The following is a 16,186-nucleotide window of genomic DNA, read 5'->3' as shown; positions in this document are numbered from 1 at the left end:
GAGTAAAAAATTGTAGTAGTAATTATTGTCAAACTAACGAAATACAAGATTTAAAAATTCACAAACCATTTCATAAATACAACTGTCCTTTCCAAGTCCAAGAGAAGAATGTATGAGTGGGGGGCTCTGTTTCTCCACGTTTCGACTCCTTTTGATTTACCTCCTCATGTTCATCTTTATGTTTTAATGGAAACCTGTTGAAACAATTTAATATTACTTATATGTTCATTAGGTTTTGTTATTTTATTATTAATGATAATTACCACTGTTAACATTTTATGTCCAATGAATTTTTCAATCAGCTCCTTAGAGGCATTTTTGGAAATAAAATAGTTTGTCCATCCAATCCTAGGTTGTTATCACAGCAAGCCTATATTATATAAAAAAAAAAGTTAAAATCCAAACTGTAGAATAATGAGGCAAAAATGAAAATTTTTCTAACAGATATTTAGAACTTTTGAAGGTAGAGTAATATTTTTGAGAAATATTTTACATATTTTGGCTATAAAAGACGAAGGTAATTTTTCGAGGCGTGGTCACATCGATATGAAAAATCTACAATCATCGCCTAAACCTGTTTTGAAAATTCAAAAATTATAACAAAACCCTTATTATTCCACCTCAAATAAAGTAAAAACTTATAAAAATTCACAGTAGATGAACAGACAGAGAAGATGCCAAGATGGACTACCACGTTGAAGCATGAATACATCACGTCAAAAAAGATCAAAGCAACGGTAATCGAAACCAATCAATCACGAAATAGGAACATATTCCACACAATCAAATGAAAATTGAATAACGATTAGGGCTAAATACCTTCAGGCGTCGTCTCCCTTTATAGACAGCATAGACCAACGGACAGCAAAAACGAGATACACTCATGCACTGAACACTGCTATCAGGCTTGCAAGGATTTGCGAATGCTAATGCCTGAAGCGGTAATGACGCAGAAACGGTACGCAGAAGCATCATATTACATTTCTGCGACGGTTCCCGGCAAATATTTCGTAATTTAACCAATTGAAAACATGTACGTTATTGCTTCATCGCCTGATCACAACTCCAGAAATATAACTAAATACAAGAGCGAGAGAGACGGTGAAAACTGAGAGAAAAGAACATTAGAGATAAACAAGATTATGGCTTTTTTTTTCTAGCTTCAATTATGTTACAGAATATAAATTATTTAAGGGCGAGACATAATTCGCTCTTTTGAAATTACAATAAGCAAATAAAAATGAACAACTAAATATCCAATTTAAAATAAGATCACTTATAATAGGCATATCTTTCACATACAATTAATAGTCGTTTAGCTGATTTTATAGCTGATTGTGATGAAACATAAATTTTTACAAACATGTTCCTTATACAACATAAAAGTGCAATAAGAAATTTTCAAAATTAGATCCCTAAAAGGATGAAAGCTTGAAAGATTGCTTTTTCTACGGATTTGCAAAACAAAATTTTGTAACTCGATTTCTAAGATTAATTAATTTTGAAAATGTGTATTAGGAACTTTTCGCGAAAAGACAATTATTTAAAAAAAAAACATCCCCCACCCGTTACCAATTTAACGTTTTCGGAGGTGTCAAAGGGAAGTCTAGTGAGCAGGGAAAAAATATTTTAGCGAAAATTATATAATTGTAAACTTTATTTAAAAATATATGGACAACACATCACACACCACAATCCACTGAGGAAAACTTGTAATTACTTCCCTTTAACACTTCCCACAACCCCAAGTTGATTGGGGTTGAGGGATGGTGTTTTAGATAAATACCAGTAATTAGAACGCAAAATCGGTTTCGAAGAGCAGTGCTTTTAAGCAATCCCCAAATGCAATTTTTAAAGACTACTCCCCACCCTCCAAAGATTTGGGGTTGTGGAGAGTATTATAGGGAAGTAATTAAAACATTACTCAGTAAATTGTGGTTTGTTGTTTAATAAAGTTTATTAATTATATTAATGCAAATAGGTGATAAATAGTGTTACCAGTAAAAAATAATATTAGTTTACACATTAGGTACGAACGCACAAATTCTACGTCAAGCCTAATACGTAATGTTCCGCTTCTTCGTCTTAATAATTTTTTATGGAAGAAATTACTTAATGACTGTAAAAAATAAATTATTTGGTAATGGCAATAAATTTCTTTTTTCTATTTTTCTCTTTGCATTTTTTATATGAAAGCGCTCAGTTCAATTCCTATTTCTATATTTTTACTTTATTTATCTTGTAATATGCTAGCATTTAAAATATCATTTTACATTGTGAATACGTTAACTTGCCAAGCAAAATAGTTTAAGAGATAGATAACAACACAAAGACAAACATATGACGTACGTAAGTAAAAAAGCAGTTAGACATTGGTTGTTTCAGTTGGACCAAACTGAACTTTATTTCTTTTGCATTTGTTGAACAATCTGCAGAAATGAACAAAAAAACGTATTAATTACACTATTAATTACGGAAGGCATTAAACACCTAAAAGAAAGTACCAATTAATTACACACTCTCACATAAATAAGATATGAAATATAACAAACCATGCATCAAGTGTCAATCTATATCATAGCATAGATAAATGTTGCGAGCTAATCATAGAAGCATACAACTCCAATTTATGATGTGGACAATATATAATTGTTAAAAGAAATACCAAATATCATAGATGCACGGCTACGTTGCTGTGGATAATAGATAACTGTCAGAAAGAAAACCATAGATGCCAGAGATAACAAATTACTACGAAAATAAAAGTACAGTAAAACCATTGCTTACCTCGACGAATACCGAAGGTGCTCGAGTTTTATTCGTAATCGTTGACAGCAGAGAACTGCCTCTAACAACAGATACTTTTGAAAGGAATACCAATACCATCGATGGTGAAATGAGCCACAGAGCAGAAGACACAACGTCACTTGCGCAAACTTATGTACACCAGTGTGAATTGGACTGCATGTTTTCCCTAAAAAACATTAACGGGGCTTCACCTCATACAAACTTGTTGTCTTTACGTTGACGGTCTTTTAATCGAAGGAGTAGTAAGTCTGTTTTCTTAGAAGAGCGGGGTAAAGGGGCAACTGTGGTTTGAACTGCTTTTTTACTTACGTACGTCATATGTTTGTCTTTGTGTTGTTATCTATCTCTTAAACTATTTTGCTTGGCAAGTTAACGTATTCACAATGTAAAATGATATTTTAAATGCTAGCATATTACAAGATAAATAAAGTAAAAATATAGAAATAGGAATTGAACTGAGCGCTTTCATATAAAAAATGCAAAGAGAAAAATAGAAAAAAGAAATTTATTGCCATTACCAAATAATTTATTTTTTACAGTCATTAAGTAATTTCTTCCATAAAAAATTATTAAGACGAAGAAGCGGAACATTACGTATTAGGCTTGACGTAGAATTTGTGCGTTCGTACCTAATGTGTAAACTAATATTATTTTTTACTGGTAACACTATTTATCACCTATTTGCATTAATATAATTAATAAACTTTATTAAACAACAAACCACAATTTACTGAGTAATGTTTTAATTACTTCCCTATAATACTCTCCACAACCCCAAATCTTTGGAGGGTGGGGAGTAGTCTTTAAAAATTGCATTTGGGGATTGCTTAAAAGCACTGCTATTCGAAACCGATTTTGCGTTCTAATTACTGGTATTTATCTAAAACACCATCCCTCAACCCCAATCAACTTGGGGTTGTGGGAAGTGTTAAAGGGAAGTAATTACAAGTTTTCCTCAGTGGATTGTAGTGTGTGATGTGTTGTCCATATATTTTTAAATAAAGTTTACAATTATATAATTTTCGCTAAAATATTTTTTCCCTGCTCACTAGACTTCCCTTTGNGGTATTTTTTGCATGTAAATGTTCGTTATCTTTTCTTTTGTTTTGTTTTACCTTAACGTAACCCATTAGATTCTATTAATGTGTTATGGAGCAGGGATATCGTTTCGGAATTATACCTGTGAAATATTTAAAAAATTATCTCTTGAAAAGATCAATTTACAACTTATATAATAATAATAATAATCTACCTTTTATACGTACCAAAATAAAACATTTTACACGAAATAGCTATAGATCTTTTAGAATTACTTAATAAATGTGCTTAACTACTCAATACAGTGTACAAATTAAAAAAAGAATTGCACAGTGGCTGGGAAAAACTTATAAAAGATGTAACGACTGTAACTGAATACATTTTTGTTTCTCTTATAGTTTTAATTTAACATCGCATGTATTTTATTCTTATTTATACATTATTTTACCAAATATTTAAAAAAATAAAACTCGAAAGTTAATTATTGATACCATTTAATAGATTATTAACATTTAAAACAATCCAAGCCACTGTGTTCAATTTACTAGAATTTTTAAAAAATTGAGACCATACGAAAATTTCTTCCCTGGTTTTTCGCTACTATTCGACTTTATTAACGCTTCGCCCTCATTTTTTTTTTTTACACTTTCTACGTTTGCACAGAGGTCCGCATGTTTCTTGTTTTCGGTCACTAATAACAATAATTATTAATAGTAAATGTCCAAGGCACAGAATTTATTTTTAATTTTTTTTTTTACTCAAGGCTGAAGGGTTTGCGCGAACAAAGTCGAACGTCGCCGAGCAAAAGTTTGATAATAATTACAACGATACGGACCTGAAGTGCGCTCTGCAGATTAAATAAAAATAATAAAAACCGGATTACAAGTAATAGGAACTTACCCGTTTTATGTGAATTCTACATCTAGGAATAATGAAGCATAAGGTCATTTAAAAATAAAGAAATTAATACAAATAATGCGCGGCTAACTATTGGTTTTTATTAAAATACGTAGTTAAAGTACATTACTGAATAATAAAAAAAACAATATACTTATGTGTATGTATTTATGACAATGAATTATATTCATAATCGTTTATAAGGGACGAACACAAAAAAGTTGAACAAGTTAGACAGACGAGTGTAAAGTAAATACGTGTGATAATCTCCGTTATATGTTTTATGAGACTAACATCTTATAAGTTTAGGATAAGCTGTGAAAAAATATGTTTGGTTAATATTACACCTTTTTCATATTAATATGTTTCCGGTGGATTTACCACCACCTTACACCTGTGTTTCACTACCACACATCGACTATGAATTTATTATTTCTTTTTTTCATTTACGTTCTTTTGACTATAGATGTGCTCTTTCATTTCTTTTCGTTTCAACGATTACAGAGTACTATATACTTTATTATATTTGTATATATATTTATATATAATATATTCTTGAAATTACGAAAAAGTTGTCAAGTTATCATACTTCTTATTAATATTACAACTGTCTAACATATGGATTATTATTTTATGCATCATTACATGTACATTAAAAACATCCATCTTAGAGCAAGAAAGTATAAAAATTTGCGTTCATGCAAGTTTTTTTCAGGCACTGTTAGATTTAAAAGAAAAACATATAGAACGAAAGTACAAAAAAAATCCTTAGAAATACCGAATATGTTTTTGATATGTACTGTGTAAAAAATATCTAAATGAAAAGAAATTAATTAAAAGCGACACTTATATATGCATGTTAAACAAATGAAATCTTAAGAGCACTCGATGGCTGTATTCTCCTATAAAGATGGAGTCGTTTAATCCAATATTCACCAGCTGTTGTGGTTGGCATCTCCAGGGAACGTGGCACAACTTCAGTGAAGGATTTTATGCCTTCGCCACGTTCCTTGAGGATGCTAACCATATCCTAGACAATAGCCATCAAGCGCTCTTCAGATAACGCCAGCCTTGAAAACCTTATCCTTTTCAAACAAAAGTAGACCTTTATTAGATAAAATTTTTTTGATTATTTAAAAAAAATCGTTTCGTTTAGTAACATTGGTTAGTAAAACAAGGTGTAAAGTAATAATTAAAAAAACCAGTAAGTTGAAATGACGAAGAATTTTTTCGGTTTTTTTAAGGATTACTGCGCAAAGTTGTTAGTAAAGAACAACTCACTGTCACACTAACAAAAAAATAGTTCCACATTTATATTTTTCAAATAAATATTTAAATAAAGTATAACACAATTCTCAAAATATTGTATACACCNAGACCCTATTTTAAATCCATCTGTAAGGGAAACTAAACAAACACTTCGGCATTTTCATTAAAAGATAGTGTGTATCATTTTTTAGTAATTAATTATTTAACGTTTATATACTCCACTTATCCTTTCAAAGGATAAATACTCCTTCAAACTACGCAACCCTAAATCTACGATATTACGAATATAAAGAGCCTGCTGATGTCAACAATTTTTATTACAGACAAAGTACCATAAGATGGCAACTTATTTCACAAATGTTTCAATAAGAATTAAATAATGCGTTAGAACGAAAATGGAATATATGTATACATATATCTAAGGCTACTTCAATTACTTCATGAGATCTATAAAGTAGAAATCGAAATAGAAATCGATATTTCCTTCATCAAACAACAGGCTCCTCAGAAATCAATCAACGAAAATAACGCATTTAAGTGTTACCAATAAAATTACATACATTCGATTATTTTGAACACATTTACACCAAGTCGCGCAATCGTCGATGGATCGTGAATTGAAGACAAGAAACTGCTAAGGAAGTCGTTCGTAATCAGCAGAAATATATTACAAATTACATTCGAAACATATATATATATCAACATCTGCGTGTGTGTGAGAGTGTACGTGTTGTCGAAACGAAGAAGAGCACTCTAACAACGAGCAAACGAAGAACATGCGAAAACCTGAGAGTGTGCAAACTTATACAGCGCGATATATATTTTTTATAATATTCCTTCCTCAAATGAAAACGAAATACAGCCTTCAACTAGTGAGCACAATTGCATAATTAATGAAAAACGAAAAATTAAAGCGATCAACTAACTGTCAGATTTGCAGTCGAAAAGGTTCGATAAATGGGGGGGAACCGAATGCTCTGTGTAACGTTGGGGCAGAAAAGCAGAGACAGTTGTAGGGGGATCAACTTGAGGTGAAAACGGATCACGATGGCTTGTGCGAGGGGAAAATGAAGAAACGACAAGATACGACCTTAAAGGTACAGAAGAAGGATCAAGGTAATCGGTCCTCTCGATGACGTGTGGTGGAAAGACCACCGGCACAGAACGATAAGAAAGTAAAGCAGACGTAAAGCGAGACGAAGACGAACTAGGATCGACGTATACTGACGCTGATGGTGAAAGCAAAGCGGGTGCAGAACGGGAAGAAAAAAGAGGGGAAGAAGTATCGGTTCCAAAATGTGTTCGTAATGGTTGTGGCGATGAACAAGGAGAACGAGAAGAAGAAGGAGGAGGAGGTGGTAGAACAAAAGAATTTGACGAGTGAAATAAGTTTTCGTCTTGGAAATGATGCGGTGTGATGATGGAATCGATGGGCGGAGACTTTACAATACAACTAGGCGCGAAAGCGCCTGAAGTGGACTTGCTGTCGATGTGATTTTCGGAATTATTTTGGATATCGAAGGAATGGGACGACAGTGGAGACTGCGGAGGGTTCGAATCCTTACGAAAATTTACACTAAACAGATGAACTAGCGGCGACCTTTGTCATTTATTATTCGCCTGCAAGGCTGTATTTATCTGAGTCCAGAGATCTTTCTTGCAGGATTTCGATCTGAAATATATAGAAATACATCGCTAAAATATATAGGTCAACATTAAAACAAATCATGCTCTACCTTGATCACATAAATCAGATATTGGAATTATAGAAAATCAACTTTTCTAAACAATAATTTTCCAAGACAAACACTTACCTTCTAATAGACTGAAGCCATTCCTTGAATTGGGTGCTTCCTTCGGGCGTAATTTGAAAGGCGGCACGAGCCGAACATACGATGCTTACAAACTCCTCATAATCATTTGGCATAAGATGATACAATTTCTGATGCATACACTGTATGTACATCTGCTGGCACTTCTGTACCAGGGGCGCAAGTGCCGTTCGAAGATGCTGCATCACGAGGGCAGGATTATTACGAGATAGATATTGAGCAGATTCGATCGCCACATCGTGTAGCACGAACGGACTTACAATAGAGTTGACGGCACAAATACAGAACTGATGAAGATAATGCGTGCCTGAATCAATAGAAAACATTTAGAAATACATGAACATTGAATTTCCCTTCTATCCAAGACTCACCCAGGTGTTTTGATATACGCAACAGCCATTTAACATCTTCTCCGTAAGGGGGGTTCCTGGCATACTTGGCCTGAGGTCGATCGTCGTGCACTCGCCTTGCTAAAGTCTCCATAGCCAACATGCCCACCCTGTAAGCAGCTAATAGGTAATATAACTGCGCCTGACTGAATTGCTGTGTCTGACGGTGAGGTGGAGGCCTGACGGAAGGCTGTTGGGCTGACATATTGTTGGGTGCAGGACCCGAACCTGGGCCGGGGCCTCCGCCAGGGGCAGGCATCGACACTGGATACATATGAGGAGCTCCCGCAGGCACCGGCGGTGGATGAAGATTAGGTGCTTGCGCTATCGTAACAGCTGCACCATAATATTGAATGTTTTGTTGAATGGGTCCACCTAGTAAAAAACAGGAAACAACAAATAAGACATAACTTTTAAAGAAACGTTTTATAAAATTTACCAGTGCTGACAGGCATGTTATTGTATGCCGGGGGCTGACCAGTTTGATAGTTGGGTGGAACGCCTTGCGGGGGCATCTGATATTGAGANAGAACTATTTTAACTACGGGATCTTCTTTGTCTTCTCCAGCGTCGATCTGAAACAGATACGGTGGTAACAGATTAATAAAGAGCAATTAAAATTAAATGTATCAAGTATTCTCACCTTAATTAACTGTGGACTGTAACGTTCCAAACTTTGAAGGTGTAAAAAGCAAAACAAATCCGGCAGAGATACCATCGCAGAAAATTTGTTGTTTCCATGGAATTCAAATTAATCTCCAGTTGCTCTCACACATCAGTTGAAAATTAACTTCATAATGTTGCAAGGCAAAGATGTAAACAGCTAATCTAGAATACAATCCAGGAAAGATGCCGCCCCAGTAGACATTGGTAGGACCAAACTGAACTTTATTTCTTTTGCATTTGTTGAACAATCTGCAGAAATTAACAAAAAAACGTATTAATTACACTATTAATTACGGAAGGCATTAAACACCTGAAAGAAAGTACCAATTAATTACACACTCTCACACAAATAAGATATGAAATACAACAAAACATGCATCAAAACGCAAGTAAAGTGACAGCATTGTAAAATGGCGACAAGTGTCAATTTACATCATAGCATAGATAAATGTTGCGAACTAATCATAGGCGCAACAACGGCAATTTATGATGTAGACAATAGATAATTGTTAAAAGAAATACCAAATATCACAGATGCACGGCTACGTTGCTGTGGATAATAGATAACTGTCAGAAGGAAAACCATAGATGCCAGAAATGACAAATTACTACGAAAATAAAGTACAGTAAAACCATTGCTTACCTCGACGAATACCGAAGGTGCTCGAGTCCTAAGCGTTGACAGCAGTTGAAAGGAATACTAATACCGCTGATGGTGAAATGAGCCACAGAGCAGAAGACACAACGTCACATGTGCAATCTTGTGTACACCAGTATGATTAAACTGCATGTTTTTCCTAAAAAACATTAACGGGACTTCGCTTCTCCAGGTTTCGAATCCTTCTTACTTGTTTGTCTCCTTGTTCATTTAACGTGTTTAAATGATAACCTGTTGAAACAATTTAATGTTACTTTCATCTCAAATATTAAGAACCATAACTATCAATAAAATTATAGAATATCAAACTCAATCATTTACCTACTACTACAATACAGAAGAGTAAAAAATTTTAGTAGTAATTATTGTCAAATTAACGAAATACAAGATTTAAAAATTTACAAACCAGTTCATAAATACAACCGCCCTTTCCAAGTCCAAGAGAAGAAAGTATGAGTGGGGCTCTGTTACTCCACGTGTCGACTCGTTTTGATTTATCTCATGTTCATCTTTATGTTTTAATGGAAACCTGTTGAAACAATTTAATATTACTTATATGTTCACTAGGTTTTGTTAGTTTATTATTAATGATAATAATTACCATTGTTAACATATCATGTCCATTGAATTTTTCAATCAGCTCATTAGAGGCATTTTTGGAAATAAAATAGTTTGTCTATCCAATCCTAGGTTGTTATCACAGCAAGCCTGTATTATATAAAAAAAAAAAACAAGTTAAAATCCAAACTCTAAAATAACGAGGCAAAAATGAAAATTTTTCTAACAGAAGTTTAGAACTTTTGAAGGNTGTATTATTATAAAAAAAAAAAACAAGTTAAAATCCAAACTCTAGAATAACAAGGCAAAAATGAAAATTTTTCTAACAGAAATATAGAATTTTTGAAGGCAGAGTAATATTTTTGAGAAATATTTTACATATTTTGGCTATAAAACGAAGGCATTTTTTCGAGGCATGGTCACATCAATATGAAAAATCTACAATCATCGCCTAGACCAGTTTTAAAAATTCAAAAATTCTAACAAAAGTTTAATTATTCCACCTCAAGTAAACTAAAAATTTATAAAAATTCACAGTAGATGAACGGACAGAGAAGATGCCAAGATGGACTCCCATGTTGAAACACGAAGACATCACGTCAAAAAAGATCAAAGCAACGGTAATCGAAACCTATTAATCACGAAATAGAAACATATTCCACACAATCAAATGAAAATTGAATAAGGATTAGGGCTAAATACCTTCAGGCATCGTCTTCGTTTATAGACAGCATAGACCAGCGGACTACAGAAACGAGATACACTTATGCACTGGACACTGCTAACAGGCTTGCAAGAATGCTACTGCCCGAAGCGGTAATGACGTAGAAACGGTACGCAGAAGCATCATATTAGACTTCTGCGACGGTTCGCGGCAAATATTTCGTAATTTAATCGATTGCTTGACGACTTTCCACCCCACTTTTACAAAATTGAAATTACGTACGTTTTACTTCCTGCAAGTTCTATCGCCTGACCACAACTCTAGAAATAATTGTATACGAGAGCGAGAAAAATGGAGAACACTTTAAAAATAGAGCATTAGAGACGAAAAATAAATATTCTGGTTTAAATTATGTTTAGAAATATACATTATCTAAGAATGAAACAAAGACCTGCTTTTGAAATAACGAAAAAATAAAAATATAAAACTAAATATCTAAATGAAAAAAATATTTATGTTAAACGCCTATTTATATTTCCAATTTATAGATAATGGTTTAGCGGATTATTAGCAAGATTGGAACTTAAAAAATAATTAATACAAAAAACTTGCAATTTAGCATTTGTTAATTATTTATTCTAAATTATACCTAAGAAGTCTTTATATTATTTTCGTAAGCAATCGTTCAAACAACATGAGTCATGTTGCCAAGCTAATAATCTCAAGAGATAACGATATGAGATAAAACATTCAAACGGTTCCTTTCACCGTAGTCTCTTTACCCCGCTCCCTCAGCGATACCAGACCGCATACTTTCAACAGTTCGTCACATTTATTTCTTCTACGGTTAAAAGCCATTTAATTTTCCACTTTCAATATGTAAAAGCAATTTCGTTTGAAGAATAAACAACTCAACAAAGCAGATCCGAATTCAGGAAAATATTTCCACTATTAAATTCAAACAGAATTTTTATTATTCATTTTCATTGGATTACTTCCGAAAATAAATGAAAATTTATAATGAAAATTCAAGTACAGTTAAGTATTTATACAGGGTGTTTCGCAACTAAACGGCCAAAATGAAATGTTATATAAAAAAACTAGAATTCTAATTATAAATCAAAGAGTAACTTTCTTCAGATAAAACTTCATTTAGATTTTCAGTCTTAAAAAATACGTTAATATTTTATTTACCAATTCATTGATCATTCTAAAGTAGAAAAAAAGCAAACACATTTCAATAAAAAATATTTATAACTTAACCCTTCAGACATTTTATGGGTCCACTTAAAACAATTAGTTTATGTTGAGCCAATTAACACTACTGAGCAATTAAACGATGAATTTTAAATTCAGTGCATGCATTTTAATTTTATTGTGTAATTGAGTAAAATTAGCTGAAAATTTATCAACGCATATTCAAAAAATATCCAAATCTTTAATAGATAAATTTGGGAAAATAAACATGCGCTATTATTATCAATCTTTGGAATTCATTCAAGACTTTTACCTAAACATTACAATTAAAAATTTTAACTTAATTTCAACCTTCACCAGAAATATTAATTGTAGTCAGTAGACATCTCACAAATAATTTTAATCCGGACCTGTCGTACGAATGAAAAGTCACCTTTGATGGTCAAATTCACATAAATAACAAAAATTAACTCTCAGAAATTGAATGTGTCGGTAGGCAACCCAAACTACTCTCTTATAAAAGTTAAAAAACAAACATGTAAGAAAGTAACGTTTAACATAGGTAGGTATTCGTCAAAGTAAAAAGTGAACCTTGATATACGAATCTATAATTTCTAATCAGATTCGGAAATGTCATTTTGCAAGTTAAGCTTGTCTTCTGCAGTAAAGTTTCTTATTTCACTTACACAGTAAATAACTTTCTTCATAATAATCATAAAGACATTTAAGTATTCTTTTGATATTATCAAAGTCGTTTCATTTATAAATCGTATAATTCAACACTGAAAAAAACGCAAATTGTAAAAGAGCAATATATATATTACTAAAGCAACAAACTATGGGTACCCTTGTTTCAGCATACATCATATCCACATGCATGTAACAGACTTACACACTGAGCATGACTGTTTGTCACTTTTTTTTACTAAAAAGTACCACTTCAAATTAACTTAAAAACTTGTATTCTTAAGCTTAAGCCGCATTCATATACCTTCAATAAGAAATATATTGATTTCCTTTTCATGCCCTATAANGTCCTAAAACTTACTAAATTTTGTCATTCTTAATTACTCCAAGAATATTTATTTAGCAAGTTGAAACTATTTAATTTTTGACTCCTATGCATGTTTAAAGAATAAATAGGTTTAAATTTCAAACATTAATCTAAAAAGGCAAGAAGCTTTCTTGATTTAGTGTATTTAAAGTAATTTTTATTATTTATATTTTTCAAATAAATATTTAAATAAAGTATAACACAATTCTCAAAATATTGTATACACCCTATATATCAATGCAACATATACTAGCATATATAAAACTGTTAATAGGAAAGCTTCGTATGTACATTCATGCAATGTATATACGAAGTTTTCGTAATTGCTGATATTTTTTCAAAATATTTAAAATGAATTTGTTAATTTGTCAGACCAAATTCTAATGCTTTATACTGTATATTTGCTATGCATAGTTGTGAATTCCTACAAATAAATCGTAAAAGGATTAATACCTACATATATACTTAAACCAATTAATAAACTTATTGTTGCTTACCCTTCTAATTGTGATAACCGCAAGTGCACTCAAAGTTTGCCAAACAGTTCCAGGTTGTCTGGTTTAAGTGTAAGAAAAGGCACTTTCAGGCTTCTTTGAGGTATTGTGATGTTCTGGAGTGGAAAACGACTGCTATAAGCTAGGTATTGTCATGTTCTGCAGTGCAAGACGACTGCTAAAAGCTATGACCCATGTCTAACATACAGTGTCCAAAGTTTATGTGATATTTCTGCAAAATGCTACAGTTAAATGTAAATTGCTTAGTCTGTATATTAGATAATGTGACAAAATGTTAAAGAATAAGAAATGCAGGGAGCCACACAAGTTTTTATTAGAAATAAACATGTACTTCCAACTGACATTAAAATGGGTAAGGAAAACCAAATTAAGAATACTTACTAAATAAGACACGAAATAAACATGATAACCATAACATAATTCTGCCACTTTATACCATAATAAGATCTTATTCATGTAGTTTTCAACAGAAGTGAGGTTAATATCATAGATGATCATAGATAAGGTTAATATCAACTAGCTGCAAAACCAATCTGAACTGAAGATAGCTGCGACTAGTTACCAAGGTCACCAGAAGCTTTGTCATATACAAGGTGCATGCAAAAAGTTTATCTACTATATTTTACGTTATTAATTTAATAACAAATATAGACCTGTATTTCTCAAAATAAATTTGAGAATTCTGGAATAGTTCCTTCATAAAAAATTGTCTACGCTTCTGTTTTCTACAATTTTTCCAAAATATATTTAAAAAAGTTTTATTTATACTCAGAAATCTGAACAAGTAGATATTTAGTATAGTATGTCATGTAAATGGTAAGAAGAGAAATACATTAAATAAAAATAATAAAAACCGGATTACAAGTATTAGGAACTTACCCGTTTTATGTGAATTCTACATCTAGGAATAATGAAGCATAAGGTCATTTAAAAATAAAGAAATTAATACAAATAATGCGCGGCTAACTATTGGTTTTTATTAAAATACGTAGTTAAAGTACATTACTGAATAATAAAAAAAACAATATACTTATGTGTATGTATTTATGACAATGAATTATATTCATAATCGTTTATAAGGGACGAACACAAAAAAGTTGAACAAGTTAGACAGACGAGTGTAAAGTAAATACGTGTGATAATCTCCGTTATATGTTTTATGAGACTAACATCTTATAAGTTTAGGATAAGCTGTGAAAAAATATGTTTGGTTAATATTACACCTTTTTCATATTAATATGTTTCCGGTGGATTTACCACCACCTTACACCTGTGTTTCACTACCACACATCGACTATGAATTTATTATTTCTTTTTTTCATTTACGTTCTTTTGACTATAGATGTGCTCTTTCATTTCTTTTCGTTTCAACGATTACAGAGTACTATATACTTTATTATATTTGTATATATATTTATATATAATATATTCTTGAAATTACGAAAAAGTTGTCAAGTTATCATACTTCTTATTAATATTACAACTGTCTAACATATGGATTATTATTTTATGCATCATTACATGTACATTAAAAACATCCATCTTAGAGCAAGAAAGTATAAAAATTTGCGTTCATGCAAGTTTTTTTCAGGCACTGTTAGATTTAAAAGAAAAACATATAGAACGAAAGTACAAAAAAAATCCTTAGAAATACCGAATATGTTTTTGATATGTACTGTGTAAAAAATATCTAAATGAAAAGAAATTAATTAAAAGCGACACTTACATATGCATGTTAAACAAATGAAATCTTAAGAGCACTCGATGGCTGTATTCTCCTATAAAGATGGAGTCGTTTAATCCAATATTCACCAGCTGTTGTGGTTGGCATCTCCAGGGAACGTGGCACAACTTCAGTGAAGGATTTTATGCCTTCGCCACGTTCCTTGAGGATGCTAACCATATCCTAGACAATAGCCATCAAGCGCTCTTCAGATAACGCCAGCCTTGAAAACCTTATCCTTTTCAAACAAAAGTAGACCTTTATTAGATAAAATTTTTTTGATTATTTAAAAAAAATCGTTTCGTTTAGTAACATTGGTTAGTAAAACAAGGTGTAAAGTAATAATTAAAAAAACCAGTAAGTTGAAATGACAAAGAATTTTTTCGGTTTTTTTAAGGATTACTGCGCAAAGTTGTTAGTAAAGAACAACTCACTGTCACACTAACAAAAAAATAGTTCCACGACAACATTAATTTTTATGATTTGAAGACTCTACCTATGTTCATTTTTACAACATATCAGCCATTTTTCTCTCGTGTTTTTTATGCTTCTTAAAACAAAAACCTTACTTAATTATATTTAATAATAGGTATATTTATATATAATGGGTTCGTTAAGGATTTAAAAAAATAATTCTCTAAAATATGAATACTTATATGTGCAACTTACAACTATTTATATTTATATTTATCCTAACAACTTTTTTCAACTCACTAAAATTATCTACCTAGTCAATTAATTAATCAATTTTTCAACAAACATTTAAGAGAATAAGAAGGAATACTTTTTGATACAGACAGATAGATATGTAGCAACAACTTATTAACATTAATTACTTAATTCATTAATTAATCAAAAATAAAGAAAAATTTGGGAAAATAGAAATCATGCCAAATATTACATTGGTATTTTTTGCAT

The 16,186-nt window shown here is 31.7% G+C and overlaps 1 protein-coding gene and 3 long non-coding RNA genes across 8 annotated transcripts in view; 1 reads left to right on the top strand and 3 right to left on the bottom strand.

Moving 5' to 3' along the window:
- Positions 1-45: 45 nt before the first annotated feature.
- Positions 46-2,127, bottom strand: LOC112905049. Its single transcript, XR_003231531.1, has 3 exons — positions 820-2,127; positions 264-370; positions 46-194 (listed from the first exon to the last, which is right to left on the bottom strand). It is a non-coding gene; the product is annotated as an uncharacterized LOC112905049 (long non-coding RNA).
- A 5,464-nt stretch (positions 2,128-7,591) lies between these two features.
- LOC108735146 (zinc finger SWIM domain-containing protein 8) overlaps positions 7,592-16,186 on the bottom strand; it is a 75,318-nt gene continuing 66,723 nt past the window's right edge. Inside the window, exons 10-13 of one of the 2 annotated variants that reach the window (XM_025976658.1) lie at positions 8,673-8,735; positions 8,216-8,608; positions 7,827-8,151; positions 7,592-7,684 (exon numbers count right to left, since the gene is read on the bottom strand). In XM_025976658.1, coding sequence (XP_025832443.1) covers positions 7,618-7,684; positions 7,827-8,151; positions 8,216-8,608; positions 8,673-8,735 — 848 coding nt within the window. In that variant the 3' untranslated portion in view covers positions 7,592-7,617. Of the gene's footprint in view, positions 7,685-7,826; positions 8,152-8,215; positions 8,609-8,672; positions 8,749-16,186 lie in introns of both variants that reach the window. The other variant, XM_025976657.1, reaches the window with a different exon arrangement.
- Positions 8,769-14,029, bottom strand: LOC108735159. Of its 4 annotated transcripts, none has more exons than XR_003231533.1 (8): positions 13,927-14,029; positions 13,528-13,756; positions 10,818-11,099; positions 10,159-10,265; positions 9,964-10,086; positions 9,543-9,788; positions 8,877-9,148; positions 8,769-8,808 (listed from the first exon to the last, which is right to left on the bottom strand). It is a non-coding gene; the product is annotated as an uncharacterized LOC108735159 (long non-coding RNA). The 4 variants fall into 4 exon arrangements; XR_003231534.1 differs by having other exon boundaries at positions 13,528-13,766; positions 13,927-13,941; XR_001937526.2 differs by lacking the exon at positions 10,818-11,099 and having other exon boundaries at positions 13,927-14,028.
- Positions 13,760-15,260, top strand: LOC112905051. The gene is made up of 2 exons (XR_003231536.1): positions 13,760-13,897; positions 14,006-15,260. It is a non-coding gene; the product is annotated as an uncharacterized LOC112905051 (long non-coding RNA).

The sequence above is a fragment of the Agrilus planipennis genome, unplaced genomic scaffold (assembly GCF_000699045.2).
Source record: "Agrilus planipennis isolate EAB-ADULT unplaced genomic scaffold, Apla_2.0 scaffold102, whole genome shotgun sequence".
In the NCBI taxonomy this organism is placed as follows: domain Eukaryota; kingdom Metazoa; phylum Arthropoda; class Insecta; order Coleoptera; family Buprestidae; genus Agrilus; species Agrilus planipennis.
This window is presented reverse-complemented; position numbering and strand designations above follow the sequence as displayed.